Below are 19,719 nucleotides of genomic sequence, written 5' to 3'. Positions count from 1 at the left end.
TTTACTTTTTTTAATTTTATTTTTTAAAATTTTATATTTATTATTGAAATACACTAAATTATATTATATATAACTATATATTTTTAATATTTACAAAATTAAAAAAAATTATTAAGTAAAACTAATATATTTATTATTTTATTATAATAAAAAAGATTTAAATGATTTTAAAAAAGATTGAAAAATTAATTTTTACATTCTATAACATAAATATATATATATATATATATATATATATATATATATATATATATATATATATATATATATATATATATATATCAAAATTTGTATATTTTTAATTTCTTATTAAAAAAAGTAATATTTAAATTAAAAATTAATTAAAAAACACTATAAAAGTAATAAAAATAAAATTCAAAAAATAAAGATTAAAAATATCAAAATAATTTTATAAATATCAATGATTATAAAATATATAAAATTATGTTTTAAATGAGACTTAAAAAAATAAGATGATACACTCATAGTGTAAATTAATTTGACACTATCCTTACATATTTAAAAATCTTCAACTTTGAATCATAACTAAACAACATAGCATGTATAATTATAACTTTGTTTTAAAAAAATATTATAACATTATTCTTAGAAAATATTTAAATCAGTAAGCTTTTTTCAAAAAGAATAACAAAATCTTTAAGTTTTTTTTTTTGCAAAAAATGGTTTTTATGTTACAAGACAAATATTTTATATTATTTTTTAAATTAAAAAAAGAATTTTAAAAAACTACAAACAAATTCGCAGCAAAATCCGCAGAAAGTTTTCCTGCGGAATTACCTGCGGATTTTGTATTATAGTTGGATTTTACTTTAACAAATTTCCGCAGCAAAATCCGCAGGAAATTTTCCTGCGAACTTACCTGCGGATTTTGTATTGTAACAAGATGTTTTGCTTGAATTATATGTTTCGCAGCAAAATCCGCAGGTATATCTGCGGAATTTCCTACCAATTCTTGATCCGCAGGAAAGTTTATTTAATTTAATATTATCCCAGGAAAATCCGCAGGTATACCTGCGGAAACTTTTCCGCAGGAAATTCCGCAGGTAAATCGTGTATTTCTAGTAGTGTTGTATTCAAAGTTACTGTAGTTTATGAGAAAAAAAATCTAAGTAAAAGAGAAAGATTTGCTGATAAGTGGAATACTTTTAATTTTACTGAAAAAATGATTTAAATTCTATTATTGGTATGAGAAAGGGGATTGATTATAACCTTTTTTCTTGGTTGCAAGCTCAACCAAAAAAATAATTTAAATTAAATAAAAAAATGCACTTAAATACAATTACTGAAAATCAATTTGGGTTTCTTCCTAACTTTTCCTTCGGTTTCTAGCATAATCGAGGAAATAGGTAACGTGTTTTTTTAAAAAATTAAAATGTGGTTATCTTTAGTAGTAGCGTTAGTTGTTCCTTGATTGAAATAAAAATGTTATTTTTATAAAAATATTATTTGGAGTTGTATTTATATATTCAATTCAAAATGTATAACCTCGTATTTCTTACTCCATCCGTCTTACAATAAATGACACAACACACAATTTCACACGATTTAAGAAAAATATATAAAAGTAAGAGAAAATATGTCATTTATTTTGGAACATCAATATATTTTAAATAAATTACTCATTGTAGAACGGAGACGGAGGGAGTATGATCTTTCTCATTCATTCACTCATGTGAAGATGTAGTGACTTGACATGAAAGGTGTTTTCTGTAAAGGCTTTTTATTGAAAGACAAACGTTAAAAATAAATAAGATGTTGAAAGACTTATAAGGAGAAATATATAAAAAAGCACCATATATTGGTTACTTCTAGGGTGAACCATCAAGAAAGTGGTTCATGGATGAACCACTTTTATATACCATTAGATCTTTTTAAAGGGTCTAGATGAATTATGGAAAAAATGAGAACACGTGTTACTTTCCTTAGACAATCCTTTACCCCACCACTTCTCTCTCCTCTTATCATCTTTTCCACTTCTCATAAGAAAAACCTCTCCTTTTTCTAAAGTTTCTCTCCCCTTTCTTAATTTGTTGCATCAGACCCTCTTCCACCGTTATATTTTTTAAATTGAGAGTCGTAGAATATGGTATCATAATAACCTTTAATTACTCTTTCTTATTAACACAGTAACCGGAATAATTGTCCATGTAATAAATTTAGATCCACCCATAATGGCCTTCAATTATTATTAAAAATTAACAGTAACGGGAATAATTGCCCATGTAACTTTTCCTTCTCTATTTTTATATGGGTGTGTTTAGTTTATTTATTAGGAAAGGTAGAATGAATAATAATTTTTCATGTAATAAATTGTAAATGTGAGTGTTGAAGAATTAATAGAGAAGAAGAAGTCAATAGAAGAAATGCATGACGATGGAGAAAAAGAAACAACCCTGACCATAATAGAAGGATGAAAGGTACCAAAATCTAATGCATGAATGAGTATTGAAATTGTGTGGACTTATTTAATCTAATGGTCATGATTGGTGGTACATAGGTGAGGGACTTAATTGCACCCTCACTCTAGAAGTCACCCCATATATTTCCTTGCCCAAAATCACCTAAATCTCACCATGTATTGATTTCCTTTTATAAGAAGTAAAGATAGTAGATTAGGAAGGAACTTTGTAGAAGCAAATAATCCTATGTGGTTGTCATTGTCAATTTATCATAATACTAATCTAATTAAACAGTATAATAAATTATTTATTAATTAATCAGTGGGGAGATTGCGGAAGTGCGGTCACTAAATTCTATTTTTTCAACAAAATATTTAAACTTATTCAACAAAATTTTCTCAAGGTCCCACCTATTGAATTCTCAAAGAAATAAACATCACTATTATTTTAATTTTTATGTATAAATTTTTTATTAATGTTACTAAATTTTAAAATCTAAAAATATTTATATAATTTATTTATTCTAAAATTACATTAATCATTATCCATTCTAAAAAATGAGATTTTTGTTAACGTAAAAAGAATTTTATCTTTATAAAAATAAATTTGTGTAATATATAAGATATGAGGTTAATTGTTATATAAGGTCAGTGTAAAATATTTTATATTATCAATATATCATAATCGCTCAATTTTATTATTTTAAAAAATTAAAATTAAAATCAAATAATTTAAACAAATTAACATTTTTGATCAATTGACCGTCGTGGTATTTCAATTAGATTTATCAATTGAATTATAGTAGTATTATTATTAACTAACTCAGCTGACTTACTAAAATAATGTCATTCTACAATTAATCTTTTTAAATTCGAACATGAAACCACTAAAAAAAATCCTATTTTAGTAAATCAAATAAAACAATTTTTGAATCAATTTGCACATTAAAAAGCAACATTACTAACTTGTCAAAGTAGTATATGATACTCTATTTCATAGTATATTTGTTACATTTATTTACTCTATATATAAAATCCCCTCCAACTCCATATCTTATTCAATTGCTTTCTGCCAAACACCTTTATTAACGTGTACTCCTAATTTACCAAAACAAAAACCACTCCATGATATTGATGATGAAAAATGAACCACCTATGACAAATATTAGGTGATGTAGTGACGGTTGCATGAATAACCAACCCAGTTGGCCATTACTGACACTTTTGGAAAATGAGATCATCACATAATTGTGCAACCAGATGCATTTTCTTCACACAAATACTCATCACAACGACTCACATAACAAGGCCCCCCACCACCGTAACTATCATAAATTGGTCTCCCGTAATACCCATCGTAACAACTTACTTGCGGCGGCCCACCGTACCCCTGAAAACATGGCCCACCTCCCCTACCTTCATAGCATGATCCACAACATACCCCAATCGGAACCACCGCCGGAGGACATACCGGAATCGAAGGTGGCGGTCCCGGTATGTACTCCGGCTGCGGCTGCGGTGGTGGTTTTGCAGGTTCTTTTGGTGGTTCGGGCTTCGGCGCAGGCGGAGGAGGAGGCAATTCTTTCGGCTTCTCAGGCTCTTTCGGCTTTTCGGGCTCTTTTGGCTTCTCTGGCTCTTTTGGTTTTTCTGGTTGTTTTGGTTTTTCTGGCTCCTTGGGCTTTTCAGGCTCTTTGGGCTTGACGGGCTCCTTGGGTTTTTCTGGTTCTTTGGGTTTGGGTTTGGGAGGTGGAGGAGGTTCGAGAATTTCTATGCTTTTGATGACACCACAACCTTTGCAGCAAATCTTGTCTCTGAGCTTCTCAGGATTACAACAAACCACTTTGATTGTTACGATGTTGTTCTTCTCATCGTACACCGTGTCTCGAATTTCTTGTTCACAGATATTTCAAACACCCAACCAAACAAATCATCAATAACAATAATAATTATAATAATAATTGAATTAATTAATTTGTTAATCTATGATTAAAAATGAATCAAAGTGATGAAAGAAGAGACTAACGAGGAAATTTGCATAGAACTTTCTTGACTTTTTTGTAGCATTTACTGCACTGAAGATCAACTTTGAGTTTCATTATGGCTGTTACCTGAATCAAATTGATCAAGAGAAAGAGAAAGATAAGGGATCCATCAAAATTATTAATAAAAAAGAAAAATAAAAGATTAAAATTCGGTGGCTTAACCTTTTCTTTTTCTCCCATGGCAGTGGAATATTGCAGAATTAGATGTAAGAGATGTGAATGAAATGATTGAGTAGTGATGAAACAGAGGAAAGGGGAAGAAAGAAAGTTGAAGTTTAAGAAAGCAAGAGGATGAAAAAGTGTGACGAATGAAAAGGTTACACGTGGAGTATTAGGAGGTTGAATCACGTCAAGAGCTAAAAGGGTGGGAGAGTGTTTGGCGCGGCCGGTGCATAATGGTTTATAGTGATAGATTGCCAACTCTAGTACTCTTCAATGCAGCTGTGCTGTGATAGCTTCATTCACACGGTTCCCTCTTTGGAGTTATATTTATACATCTTTCTATTCAATTTATATGTACAAAAACGTTTAAATATGCCTATAATCATTTCACAAACTAATCTGGTTTGTCCGGTTTCACTAAATTCCTCGGATGCTTCATGTAAATTTATTTATCTAAATTATTGAAAAGAAATGATGTCTTCACATCAATATGTTTTAAATACATGGATTGAATTTGGCCTATTCAATTAACTCAGAATTCCGTTCTAATTTAAAAAATAGCCTAAAACATCATTAAATCAAATACTTCATATATTTATGTTAAATTAATTAAATAACTAATTAAATAATCAATTCATATTTTTTGGGGTGTTACAAGTACCACATTGCTACAAAACACTTAACATTAATGCTCTTACCACAGAATGTTCCTCCATTATAACATTTTTCGTTGACTTTCCATTAGCTGAAAATCCCAGTGTTACAGATGCCCCCCAAAAAATGCTACCTTCGATCATGCATCAGTTGAAAGAAAGATGATATATTTTGTAACCACTTGGTCACTATTTTCCACTTTTGCATATGTCATCTTAACCATGCTTTTGTCAGACATCATGACTACCTTTTTACCAAAATATCACGTCTCAAAACGTGTCACAGGCTATCCATCATTATCCCAGTTTCCAAGACCCTTAATAGCCACTAACAGTGAAATTAAAATATTTTAATTTCATAAATTGTCTTTTCCATAATTCAATGTCAATCAATGGCTCTGAACATGCCACTTCTCCATGTTTCTGGAGGGAAACCTTAAATGTTTCACTTCACTTAAAAAATCTTCTATTTAAACTCCTTCTTCTTTTAGTTTCTATATTCTGAAGGTGCGTGAAACACAAGAAAATAGTATTTGAATTGGGTTGCACCTTATATAATTTTTTCGCAACTCAAAACACAAAGCTAACAGATGAATAAAAATAGATGAACACAATTATTTTTATCCTGGTTCACTATTAACGAAGTTACTCCAGTCCACCTGCCAAGGTGATTTTGCCTTCTCAATAAGAATTTATTCCACTATAGACAAACAGATTATAGACAAACCACATCAAGTCCGATTAACCTTGCGACTAGTCCAAACAAGTCCGCTGATCCTTATTGCCAAGCTACATACAATCACAACAAGTTCAGTTGATCCTTAATGCCAAGCTGCAGACAACCACAATAAATTTGATCAACCTTGCGACTACCTTAACAAGTTCAGTCGATCCTTTATGTAAACCACAATGACCATATCCACTGTCTTCTTGAGAATTCTGACTACACTTAGTCCCCCAAGGTATCTATCAACCACCGTTGATTTACAAAGATGTGTATACAAAGATGTTTCTAATAAGAAGATTACACAAAGTTTAAATACATAACACACAAATGTGTTGAAAGCAAGATATGAACATAATCTTCTTGCTAAAAATACAAAACTGTACAAAGAATATCTCAATAGAGTTTTTGAAGCGCTTTGGTATAGTTTTATAGAAATGATTAGTTGCATTCAAATTCTTCCAAAATCTTCCTTTATAGAGAAGGATAGATTTGTTGGAGGGTAGAATAGAAAATACAAATACAGTTGTAAAGTTCTCAACGATCATGGTGGGAATGGTAGATAACAAGTACAACTAGAACTATCGTTACACCACCCTATAAGAGCAGAGGTCACAGTTTACGTTGGTACTTTTATGATCACCGTCACAATCAAGACATTCTTGATCTTCTAAGTCTTTAGAGGCTTTTTTATTGTATGTTAATTGAAGCATGTTGTAGAAGCATCAGAACTTGACTCTTCAGAGCCTAAGTCTTTGAGTCTTTAGACCCTGTTCAGCAGAACCTTATCTTCAGAGTCTTCAACACATGGTCTTCAGAAGAGATGTCTTCAGATCTTCAGAACCTGTTCAGCAGAACTTTGTCTTCAACATCTACAGAACTTGGGATGACATAAGTAAATCTTTAAAAGGCCTCAAAGCTTCCTTGCAAAAGTCACGACCAGAAGCTCTTGTACTAACGTTCCTTAGAACCGTTGCAGAAGTAACACCCAAAATCTTGACTTCCTTTGTAACACACCATAGGTATTCTTCCAGAGTGTTGACTTCAGAATCTGATGACGTCACACGCCTTCATACTAGAGTCAGAACCTATTTAACAAAAGCTACACACTAGAAAGAAACCATTAGAGTATACAGTTATTTTTTAAGATAACGTGTAAAGTTATTATCAAAACTCAAGGCCAGATGTAGAGCCAATCTTGTTTTTACATCTTCTTCCCTTGTTTTAAATACAGAAAGAGCAAGAGAGAAAAACCCTAACATGGCTTTTCACAATTTTCTGCCATTTCTAGCTTTTGTTTTTCAAAATCTCCAGATTGACAATGGCACCTAATTGTTTCGGTCAAACACAAACTCCATTTGTTGTTTGTATTGATGAGGTAGTCCTTACCAACAATCAGACATACTTCTCAAAACCTCCCTTGGAGGATGCTTGCAGAAACCTTTTGTAACACCCATATAATTTTAATATTAATTTAATTGGAACATTGAATTAATAATTAGAATTATTAAGAATTTTGTGGAAAATAATGGAAATAATGGTTTATGGCATTTGGGCCATATGAGGGAATAGTAAAAGAAGGGGGAGTGATTTTGTAATCCTTTTTACTAAGTTATTATTATTTTTCATAAAACAATTGGGATTGAGAAGGAAGAAAGAACGTGAAAGAACAGAGATTTGGAACGAAGAACGTGAAGGAGAACTGTAGAGGGAGAGATCAAGGATCAAGAACAATTGTCTAAGGTAAGGGGAGACTCTCCATTTAATCTCTATTATCGTGTTATAGGTAATAGTATAGATTGGTAGTATTGTTTTGATCAATGGTTTCCATGTTCTATGTTGTGTTCATCTTTTGGATTGAAATTTTGGACTGATAAATCCCTAATAACTGAGTAGATCTAGAGTATGATGAACGAAATTGATTATTGGATCATATACTGTAGTTTCTGGGTGAATTCGTATGCTGTTATGAGATGAATTTTCTGGTTTTTAGACCCAAATCGCAGACTGTGCAGGTGAAATCGCGAGGAAGATGAATGGTAAGTTGCAGGTTTCTGTGAACTGCTGTCCATTCACGTATGGTACGCGTATGATACGCGTATGGGGGGTGTGGTACGCGTATGGTACGCTCCCCATGGTGCATCAGAATGTGCCCTTCTGCTGGTACGCGTATGATACGCGTATGATGTTGTTTTGTGTGGAAATATGATTCTGTCCATACGCGTATGATACGCGTATGGTGTGTATGTTTTGTCTGAAGTTGTGCTTCTGCCTGTACGCGTATGATACGCGTATGGGGCGTGTTTTGTGAAGTTCTGGCCCTGTTGGTACGCGTATGGTACGCGTATGGCCAGCGCGATTGACAGATTTTGCTGCTTTGTGATTTTTGGAAGGTTAATGGCGTGTAACTTTCGAGCTGGTATATCTGTATGATTTATTATTATATGATTATTTGAATGATGCAATTTAATTTATATATATATGAACATACTTGTTGATGATGATGATGATGATGAATGATGATATATGAGTATAGACGAGGCTACTCATTGTGTGATGATGATAATGGTATGTTATATATATGTTGCATGCATTCATAGTCATAGTATGAGGGCTGTATCCTAAAGATGAGAGGATGCAGTGAAGGGCAGGATTCCCATTGTGTGGAATCTGTGCTGGCAGGGCCGTATCTGGATGATGATAGAACGGTCGGTGGATGATGTCCACTGGTGATGTTTGGTACCACATGCATAGTGTCAGTTTCATACATGTGCATGATTTGTTTATAACATGATGGTGTATGTGTTAAGATGACTTGTCTGTTATCTGTGGATGTGTGAATGATGATTTGTCTGAATATGAAACAGTTGGTGAATGATATCACTATGATATGTTATTATTTATGATGCAATAACATTGGTTAACTGTGATGAGACTCACCCTTACTTGTTGTCATTTTCAGATTGAGGATAGCGGCGCGACTTGGTGAGGATTAGCTCATAAGTCGGTTTTTAGTATTGTGTCGGTGTCATGCTCTGGTAGATGTAACACTGGGAACGCGTTGTTTTTAGAGTTCGATTATAACTCTATTTGTTTTTGTTGTTAAAGTCTGATACATTAATGATGGATGTTGACTTGATGATTTTAATTCCGCTGTGTAGACATGGTTTGTTTATTGAGTTATAATTACAGACGTTTTCAGTGAACGCATGACATGTACCGAACGTGTATTTTTCTTTATTTATGAATTGTGACACCTCTTGCATGTTGACTCTGATTAATATTTATTCTATTGCCGCGGGTTATTAGAGGGGTGTTACATTAGTGGTATCAGAGCATAGTCGATCGTTGTGATCAGAGTCTTAGTGTCAGTCTTTCCGTGTATGCGACTAATACGAGTTATTTGTCGATACTTTTGTTCTGACTGGATTGTTTGTGTTAAGCAGAACACTGGCTGGAAGAGGAGGAAGAAACGATGATGCTATCGCTGAGGCTCTGGGCATGATTGCTGGTGTGTTGGGAGGGAATGCCAATGGAGCTGCGATTGGTGCTGACAGACAACTTAACAGTTTTCAGAGGAACAATCCTCCATTGTTCAAGGGCACGCATAATCCTGAAGGTGCTCAGAAATGGCTTAAGGAGATCGAGAGGATTTTCAGAGTCATTGACTGTGCTGAGGATCTCAAGGTGAGGTATGGTACTCATATGTTATTGGAGGAGGCTGATGACTGGTGGATGTCAACCAGAGCTGAATTGGATGCTAATGGTACAACAATTACTTGGACTGTATTTAGAAGGGAATTTCTGAGGAGGTATTTTCCTGAAGATGTCAGGGGAAGAAAGGAAGTTGAATTTTTGGCACTGGTTCAAGGCAACATGTCGGTACCAGAGTATGCGGCCAAGTTTGTGGAACTGGCAAGGTATTATGTGCACTATAATGAGGATGAAGCCAGTGAGTTCTCAAAATGTGTCAAATTTGAGAATGGTCTTCGTGATGAGATCAAGCAGGGTATCAGGTACCAGAGAATCCGGAGGTTTGTCGATCTGGTAGATTGTAGCAGGATTTTTGAGGAAGATAACATCAAGCTGAGGTCATCTCACTCTCGCGAGTTGGTTGACAGAAAAGAGAAGAAACATATGGATAGAGGTAAGCCATATGGTAGAGGTAAACCTGCTGATTGGAAGAAACCCAGTGGGGGAGATTCCAGTGCTCGTATCAGATGTTACAATTGTGGTGAGATGGGACATCGTAGCAACGAGTGTAAGCTTGATCAGAAGAAGTGTTACAAGTGTGACCAAGTGGGTCATATTGCTGCTGACTGCAAGAAGAGGGTTGTGACTTGTTACAACTGCGGTGAAGAGGGTCACATTAGTCCTAATTGTCCTAAGCCAAAGAAGAACCAATCGGGAGGAAAGGTTTTTGCTTTGACCGGGTCAGAGACTACTCCAGAGGACAGGTTGATTAAAGGTACGTGTTTCATTCATGGCACACCTTTGGTTGCAATTATTGATACTGGAGTAACTCACTCTTTTATTTCTTTGGATTGTGCTATGAGGTTAAATCTTGAGATATCTGACATAAATGGAAGTATGGTTATTGACACTCCTGCATCGGGTTCAGTAACTACTTCGTCTGCATGCTTGAACTGCCCGGTTGATATTTTTGGTAGAGAATTTGGGATGGACTTAGTGTGCCTTCCGTTGAAACAACTCGATGTAATCCTGGGAATGAACTGGTTGGAATTCAACCGTGTTCATATCAACTGTTTTGCGAAGACGGTGATTTTTCCTGAAGAGGTTAGTTCTGATAGTCTAGAAATGACAGCTAGACAGGTGAATGAGGCTATCGGAGATGGTGCAACAGTGTTTATGTTGTTTGCATTGATGAATGTGAAGGAGAAAGTGGCGAGTAGCGAATTGCCTGTTGTGTGCGAGTTCCCAGAAGTTTTTCCAGAAGATGTGAATGAATTGCCACCGGAAAGAGAAGTGGAGTTTTCTATTGATTTGGTTCCGGGAACTAGTCCAGTATCGATGGCACCGTATCGTATGTCGCCGTCTGAATTGACTGAACTGAAGAAGCAGTTAGAGGAATTGCTTGAGAAGAAATTTATTCGTCCTAGTGTTTCGCCGTGGGGTGCGCCTGTGTTGTTGGTAAAGAAGAAAGAGGGTTCAATGAGGCTGTGTGTAGATTACAAACAATTGAACAAGGTTACTATCAAGAATCGGTATCCATTGCCGAGGATTGATGATTTGATGGATCAGTTGGTTGGGGCATGTGTATTTAGTAAAATTGATCTGAGGTCTGGGTATCATCAGATTCGTGTGAAAGACGACGATATTCAGAAGACTGCCTTTAGAACGAGGTATGGACATTATGAGTATTCTGTAATGCCGTTTGGAGTTACTAATGCACCTGGTGTTTTTATGGAATATATGAACAGGATTTTTCATCCGTATCTCGACAAGTTTGTGGTGGTATTTATAGATGATATCCTGATATATTCTAAAAGTGAGAAAGAACATGCGGAACATCTCAGAACTGTGTTAGAACTATTGAAAGAGAAGCAACTTTTTGCCAAACTATCGAAGTGTGAATTCTGGTTGGAAGAAGTCAGTTTTCTTGGACATGTGATTTCTAAGAATGGTATTGTTGTTGATCCTACAAAGATAGAAGCTGTGTCTCAGTGGGAAGCTCCGAAGTCAGTGTCAGAGATTCGTAGTTTTCTTGGTCTCGCAGGTTACTATAGAAAATTCATTGAAGGGTTTTCAAAGTTAGCATTGCCGTTAACTAAACTAACCAGGAAGGGACAAGCTTTTATTTGGGATGCAAAGTGTGAGGAAGGATTCCAAGAGCTGAAGAGGAGGTTGACTAGTGCTCCTATCTTGATTTTGCCGAATCCAACAGAATCATTTGTGGTTTATTGTGATGCGTCACTAATGGGTTTAGGTGGTGTATTAATGCAGAATCAACAAGTGGTCGCTTATGCGTCGAGACAACTCAAAGTGCATGAGAGGAATTATCCGACTCATGATTTGGAGTTGGCAGCTGTGGTTTTTGTTTTGAAGTTGTGGCGACACTATTTGTATGGTTCGAGATTCGAGGTGTTCAGTGATCATAAGAGCCTGAAGTATCTCTTTGATCAGAAAGAGTTGAACATGAGGCAGAGAAGGTGGTTAGAATTTCTGAAGGATTATGATTTTGGTTTGAATTACCATCCGGGTAAGGCAAACGTGGTTGCTGATGCTTTGAGTAGGAAGACCTTGCATATGTCTATGCTAATGGTGAAGGAATTGGATTTGATTGAACAATTCAGAGACTTGAGTTTAGTGTGTGAAGGTACTCCTGTTAGTGTCAAATTGGGTATGCTGAAGCTGACTAGTGGTATTCTTGAAGAAATTAGAGAAGGTCAGAAAGCTGATGTTCAATTGATTGATAAGTTGACTTTGATTAATCAAGGCAAGAGTAGTGAATTCAGAGTCGACGAGAATGGTATACTGAGGTTTGGTGACCGAGTTTGTATTCCTGATATTGATGAACTCCGAAAGCGTATTTTAGAAGAAGGACACCGTAGTGGATTGAGTATTCATCCTGGTGCTACCAAGATGTACCATGATTTGAGAAAGTTGTTTTGGTGGCCGAGAATGAAGAAGGAAATTGTTGAGTTTGTGTATTCTTGTTAGACTTGCCAGAAGTCAAAGATTGAACATCAGAAACCGTCTGGGTTGATGCAACCGGTGTTTATTCCTGAGTGGAAGTGGGATAGCATCTCAATGGATTTTGTGTCGGGTTTGCCGAGAACTGACAGAAATTGTGAAGCTATCTGGGTCGTGGTAGACAGGTTGACGAAGTCTGCACATTTTATACCAGTGAGAATGGATTATCCGATGGAAAAGCTGGCTCAATTGTATATTTAGAAGATAGTGAGTCTGCATGGTATTCCTTCAAGTATCGTGTCAGACAGAGATCTGCGGTTTGTTAGAACAAGATTTGTTCTTATCAATTATCTTAGTTTTGATGATAACAATAATATGAATTTTGCTTAAGATAATATGGTACTCTAATCCAATGCAATTTCCCTTTCAGGAAATATATATAAAGAGTACGCATGATTCAGCGCTCAGAAGTTGTATCTCAAATGGTTCAGCATGCAACATCAGAACATGGTCTGGCAAGACATCAGAAGATGGTCGAAGCAGAATCAGAACATGGGTCTATGGAAGCAACAGAAGAACATGAGATCAGAAGCACTGAAGATCAGAAGATGGTATCACGCTCAGAAGCACTTCAAGGTCAGAAGATCAGAAGATGCTATGCACCAAGCTGTTTTGACTCTGATGATATTCAAACGTCGTATTCATAAACATCAGATCAGAAGGAAGTACAGGTGGCAGACTACGCTGACTGACAAAAGGAACGTTAAAAGCTACTAAAGGCTACGTCAGTAGACACAGCGTGAACAAGGCTCGAGGTAGTTGACAAAAGCGTATAACATTAAGTGCAATGCTGTACGGAACACGCAAAGCATTAAATGCATTCAACGGTCATCTTCTCAACGCCTATAAATATGAAGTTCTGATGAGAAGCAAGGTTAACGATTCTGCACCAAAACATCTTATATCAAACTTGCTGAAACGCTGTTCAAATCTAAACTCAGAATCTTCATCTTCATCAAAGCTCACTACATTGCTGTTGTAATATTTTAGTGAGATTAAGCTTAAACGATAAGAGAAATATCACAGTTGTGATTATCGCTTTTAAGAAGCATTTGTAAACTCTTGAATAGATTACATTAAGTTGTAAGGAACTAGAGTGATCAGTGTGATCAGTATACTCTAGGAAGTCTTAGCAGTTGGCTGAGCAGTTTGTAACTAGAGTGATCGTGTTGATCAGAATACTCTAGGGAAGTCTTAGGAGTGAACTAAGCCTAGAGTGATCGTGTTGATCAGTAGACTCTAGAAAAGTCTTAGAGGGTATCTAAGCAGTTGTTCCTGGAGTGATCAGTGTGTGATCAGAAGACTCTGGAAGACTTAGTTGCGGACTAAGTGGAAAACCATTGTAATCCGTGCGATTAGTGGATTAAATCCTCAGTTGAGGTAAATCATCTCTGCGGGGGTGGACTGGAGTAGCTTCGTTAACAGCGAACCAGGATAAAAATAATTGTGCATTTTATTTTTATCGTCCAAGTTTTAAAGTCACACTTATTCAATCCCCCCCTTTCTAAGTGTTTTTCTATCCTTCAATTGGCATCAGAGCGCCGGTTCTAAGGTGCAAGCACTTAACCGTGTTTAGAAAAGATTCAGAAAGAGAAAAACGCTTCATTTAAAAGATGGTTGATGAAAGTGGAAAGTCTACATCTACACCTGCATCTACATCTGGCTCTGCTGAGCAATACAACGGAAACAATGGTTATACTAGACCGCCGGTATTTGATGGTGAAAACTTTGAATACTGGAAAGATAAACTGGAAAGTTATTTTCTGGGTCTAGATGGTGATCTATGGGATCTTCTAATGGATGGTTACAAACATCCAGTAAATGACAGTGGCGTGAAGCTGTCAAGGCAAGAAATGAATGATGATCAAAAGAAGCTTTTCAGGAATCATCATAAATGTAGAACTGTTTTGCTGAATGCTATCTCTCATGCTGAGTATGAGAAGATATCTAACAGGGAAACGGCCTATGACATATATGAGTCCTTGAAAATGACTCATGAAGGAAATGCTCAAGTCAAGGAGACTAAAGCTCTAGCCTTAATCCAGAAGTATGAAGCCTTCAAGATGGAGGATGATGAAGACATTGAAAAGATGTTTTCGAGATTTCAAACTCTGACTGCTGGATTGAGAGTTCTTGACAAAGGATACACCAAGGCTGATCATGTGAAGAAGATCATCAGAAGCTTACCCAGAAGATGGGGTCCTATGGTGACTGCATTCAAGATTGCAAAGAATCTGAATGAAGTCTCTCTGGAAGAGCTTATCAGCGCCTTGAGAAGTCATGAAATAGAGCTGGATGCAAATGAGCCTCAAAAGAAAGGTAAGTCTATTGCATTAAAATCAAATATCAAGAAATGCACTAACGCTTTTCAGGCCAGAGAAGAAGATCCTGAAGAATCAGAATCTGAAGAAGAAGATGAACTGTCCCTGATCTCCAGAAGGTTAAATCAACTCTGGAAGACCAAGCAAAGGAAGTTCAGAGGCTTCAGAAGTTCAAGGAAATTTGAACGTGGAGAATCTTCTGATGAAAGAAGATTTGACAAGAAGAAGGTCATGTGCTATGAATGCAATGAGCCTGGACACTACAAGAATGAATGTCCAAATCTTCAGAAGGAAAGTCCCAAGAAAAAGTTTCATAAGAAGAAAGGTCTTATGGCAACCTGGGATGAGTCAGAAGATGATTCAGAAGATGAGCAGGCCAACTGTGCGCTGATGGCGACAGAAGATGACGGATCAGAATCTACATCAGAATCAGATTCTGAAGAGGTATTTTCTGAACTTACTAGAGATGAGTTAGTTTCCGGTCTAACTGAACTTCTGGAACTCAAGTCTCAGATTAGTCTCAAATACAAAAAGCTGAAAAAGCAATTTGAATTTGAAACAAAGAAGCTTGAGTTGGAAAACTCTGAATTAAAAGACAAACTTTTAAAATTATCCAATGATGTTGGATCTCCTTCTGATTCAGAAAAATCCACTCCTAGTCTAAACCATATTCTGAAAGAATATGATTTAAGTTTCAGGAAGTTCTTATCTAGAAGTATTGGCAGAAGTCAGCTAGCTTCTATGATATATGCCGTATCTGGAAACAAAAGAGTTGGCATTGGTTTTGAGGGTGAAACCCCATACAAACTTGAACCTGTTGATGAAATGAAAATTACATACAAGCCATTGTATGATCAGTTCAAGTATGGCCACTCTCATGATATTAGGCACACTTCACATGCTCAAAGTTTTCACATAACACACACCAAAAAGCATGTGACACAACCTAGGAAATATCATGAAACTCACATTAAGAATTATCATGCTGTTCCTTCTATTGCTTATAATGTCAAACCCAAGTTCAATCAGAACTTGAGAAAATCTAACAAGAAAGGACCCAAGAAAATGTGGGTACCAAAGAAAAAGACTATTTCTTTTGCAGATTCTCTTGGTGACAAAGAAGATAAAAGTCAACATGACATGTCTCCTGGACTCAAGTTGGTCTCAACACTTGAAGGGAAGAAAGATTGTCTTCCAAGTTCTAGTTCTTAAATCTGTTGAAGAAACTATGCTTAATATACAACATTGAAACATTGATTGTGGACAAATCAAGAAACATCTGTTTTGATGATAAACTTGTTTCTGATGAAACAAAGAGCTTAAGAATTTCTGCAGATACAGTTTTGTCTTATCAGAAGCTGCAGAACAAAGAAGTGAACCCCCAGAAGCTGTGTATATCAGAAGTAATGGATCAGAAGATCATTCAAATTTATATCAGCACACTTCAGAAGAAGTGTTTCCAGAAGAGAAAGTAGATCAGATCAGAAGCAGTGATCTAAATCTGAAGGCGTAAAATATCTCTGATATTTACAGCTGTCATCTATTATCTGATGATGAACACGTGTCTGTACGGTTTGTACAAAACGTGCAGTTGAAAAGACGCCGACCTAGGTAACTGTATTAAATCATTTCATTTACTGTGTTCTCTCTCCTAATGTTATTTCTCATTAAATGCATAATGATTTCTTTTTAAATCTTTTAAATAACCCGCTTCATCTTCATTTCTTTTTTTTTCTCTCTTTCTCTCTCTTTTGTGCATTCACTTCGTTGCATCTCTCTTCAAACCCTAGTTCTTGATTTGATCTCAAAGCATTATCATAATGAATCCATCTTCTCGTTCATCAATCTCTAAAGATAGAATCACTTCCACACAGAACCGTTTAAGCAAAAATGATGCTCCATTGAAAACATGCTTAATACCCACGAAAGAACTGGAAGTTCTATGTGAATCGGCTGTGGACGTCAACAACCTTAAAGCAAATGGCTTTCAGTGTGATGCAAGAATCTTTGAGCAAGGATGGTCTAAATATCTTGATAGATTGGTTGGTCCAATTTATCCTGAACTTGTAAAGGAGTTTTGGGTACATGCAACAGTTACCCCAACTGCCATCATTTCATTCGTGCTAGGGCATGAAGTGACTATCACTGAGAAACTCATCAGAAAGCTGTACAATCTTGATGATGAAGAAGGTTGGTCTGAGTTTCAACCCCATACAGTTGACTGGACTTTAGTTGAAAAACAAATCTCTACGGTTGTTGGAACTGATTCTCATTTTACGGGCAACTTAAAGCCTTTTTATAAAGTATGGGCTGAGATTATTCTGGGTTCTCTTCACCATAGAAAAAAATGCGCTGCTCCTCCTACATCAGTCCGACTCACAAGTATACTCTTTTCTGCATTGGCAAAAAGATAGAGATCAACATCTCTCATATTCTATTTGAGAATCTGAAAACCTCTATCTTTGAGTCAAGAGAAGATGAAAGGGCGAAGTACCCTCATATTCCAAGAACAACCATTCCTTTCGGAAGGATGATTTCAGACATTCTGATTGAAAGCAAAGTGGTGGACTCCATCAGAAATCGTAATGCCTCGCATTTTCTTGGAGTAACTCAAGGTCCCATCTTCAATGGTGTTGATCTGTTCGGACTGGAAGTCATTAAGAATGTACCTGTTATGTGCACAAGCTTCCCTGACATTCTGTCAAGAAGAATTGCTGTTGAAGGATTCATATCTTTGTATCATAAAGAACTTGATCAAGTTGTCAAGTTTTACTTGGAAGATTGTGTGAGGAAGCAATCAGATGTTGATCCTGCTTGGATCCGTGGCAGAGTACTTCCATCCAAAGATGATATTCTGAAGAAGGATAAAAAGGAACGTCAGGCAAGGCTAAAAAGAAAGGCACAAGAAGATGAGGCTGAGAGAGCCAAGAAGTTGAGGGTCACCTATGATCCTGACAAGGTGGACTCTCAAGAACGAAGAGATAAAAGGATCAGAGATTCCTTTCGCAGAACCAGATCTTCTTCTTCTTCTTCTGTACAAATCTCCAGAAAGGTCTTTACTCCACCTCCTTCTGTCCCTAAACCATCTTTCCAATCACCTCCATCTGAACCAAAAGTAAACTTCACCCTACCAAATCCTTCTCCATCATCTTTCTCCTCTCCCATACTAAACCCCACACCTTTAAGTATTCTTCCTCCAACTCCTTCTGATAAATCTCTCTCACCAATTCCCTTTACAAACACTCCATCCTCGTCTCAATCCATCATTTCTGATATTCCATCCTCATCAATCATTCTCTCAGATATCCCCTCTTCCTCATCCACTGTTCCTCCAACTTCTATATCTCATCCCTTTCCTATCGAAAATTCCGAACCTTACTGTCTTCTCTATCCTGACTACAAATTCACCTTCAATCCGCCTGAACCTGAACCTGAACCCTATACCTACCTGGAACTTTTCAGACTTGAGGTGATTAGCAGTCTAGACCTTCTGAAGGATGCATTCCTAAATGGTCTGGATGATGTTTCTACAAGAAATCTCTGGAGAAGATTTCGCAAGGATTTTCAAGTAGAAGCAATAGCAGTACAGAAAAGACTAGTGGCTGCTGCCCCTGGTTACCCTGGTTACCTTCTGGAGGGAGATAATGGTATATACTACCATCCTCTCAGAAATTGTGTTGCTGCTGAGGAGAAGCCCTTTGTGGATGAATTGGAAGTATTAAGACTGGCTGCTGCATTGGAAGCAAATCCTTGCAGGGAGATTGTGGTTTGGAAACCTCAATATCCTGTTCTGCTCGGAGATTTCAAGACTCTCTTTGACTATCTGAGGGAAAACCCGTCTGAGAAAGATTCAAACTTGGTCATTCCAGAAGTTGTTGACCCACCAGAAGTTGAAGGTCCCTCTGCTCCCAGGAATTTAGCTGCCATCCTTCAGGCACTAGAGAATGGAGACTCTGAAATTCCTGCTGCAGAGTATGGAGATGCTTCTATGCAAGAAGCAGATGCTGAAGATCATGTTGCTGAATCAGACCCTGTTGAGGAAATCCCAGCAAATGATACTTCTATGGAAGCTGCAGATCAACATGCCATTCCTGTAGTTGAAAGCCGTGAAGCTTCTTCTGATGAACCTTCTCGTCTTGCAAGGACTCTAGAGGCGATTCAGAGGAGACAGGATGAGCAAAGCTCACTCAATGACAAGTATGATGCTTTCATTGAAAGGCAAGAAGGACACAACAACGATGTTAAAGCGATGCTGGCCAAGATCTTGTCAAGACTAGGGCCATCTTAGATTGAGTCTGTGTTGTTTCATTCTTTTCTCTGCATCTGTTTTGTTTTTGTGCATCTGATCTTATCATTTTGTACTTCTGTACCCAATGGTTGAACCTTAATGAAATCATCTTCTTCCTCCATGTGTTCTGGTTTATTCATCTGAATCTTTTCTATTCTTTTTGATGATATGACAAAAAAGGGGGAGAAAAACTGTGATAAATGATTTGATTTAATCAGTTGCATTCACTAACAAGAACTGCAAGTTCTATATGGTTTAAGTGTTTTGCAGGTACACAGAAGTGAAGTGAATCTTCAGAAGCAAACACTAGAAGCAAAACCATAAGAAGCGTTATTCTGCAAAAGGAATAAGCTCTTGGAAACTGAAGCAAGCTGAGTGCTGTCAAGCTTCAGAGAT

General features: G+C 36.4%; 1 protein-coding gene across 1 annotated transcript; it reads right to left on the bottom strand.

Annotated features, from left to right (window-relative positions):
- Positions 1–3,385: 3,385 nt before the first annotated feature.
- Positions 3,386–4,943, bottom strand: LOC131599505 (protein PYRICULARIA ORYZAE RESISTANCE 21). The gene is made up of 3 exons (XM_058871835.1): positions 4,624–4,943; positions 4,443–4,527; positions 3,386–4,309 (listed from the first exon to the last, which is right to left on the bottom strand). The coding sequence occupies exons 1-3, from the start codon at positions 4,639–4,641 to the stop codon at positions 3,660–3,662; spliced, it is 753 nt and encodes a 250-aa protein (XP_058727818.1). The 5' UTR covers positions 4,642–4,943; the 3' UTR covers positions 3,386–3,659.
- Between the last annotated feature and the right edge of the window lie 14,776 nt (positions 4,944–19,719).

This window comes from Vicia villosa, linkage group LG1 (genome assembly GCF_029867415.1).
Source record: "Vicia villosa cultivar HV-30 ecotype Madison, WI linkage group LG1, Vvil1.0, whole genome shotgun sequence".
Classification (NCBI taxonomy): Eukaryota; Viridiplantae; Streptophyta; class Magnoliopsida; order Fabales; family Fabaceae; genus Vicia; species Vicia villosa.
The sequence above is the reverse complement of the archived record's forward strand: the minus strand, read 5'-3'. Positions and strand labels throughout refer to the sequence as shown.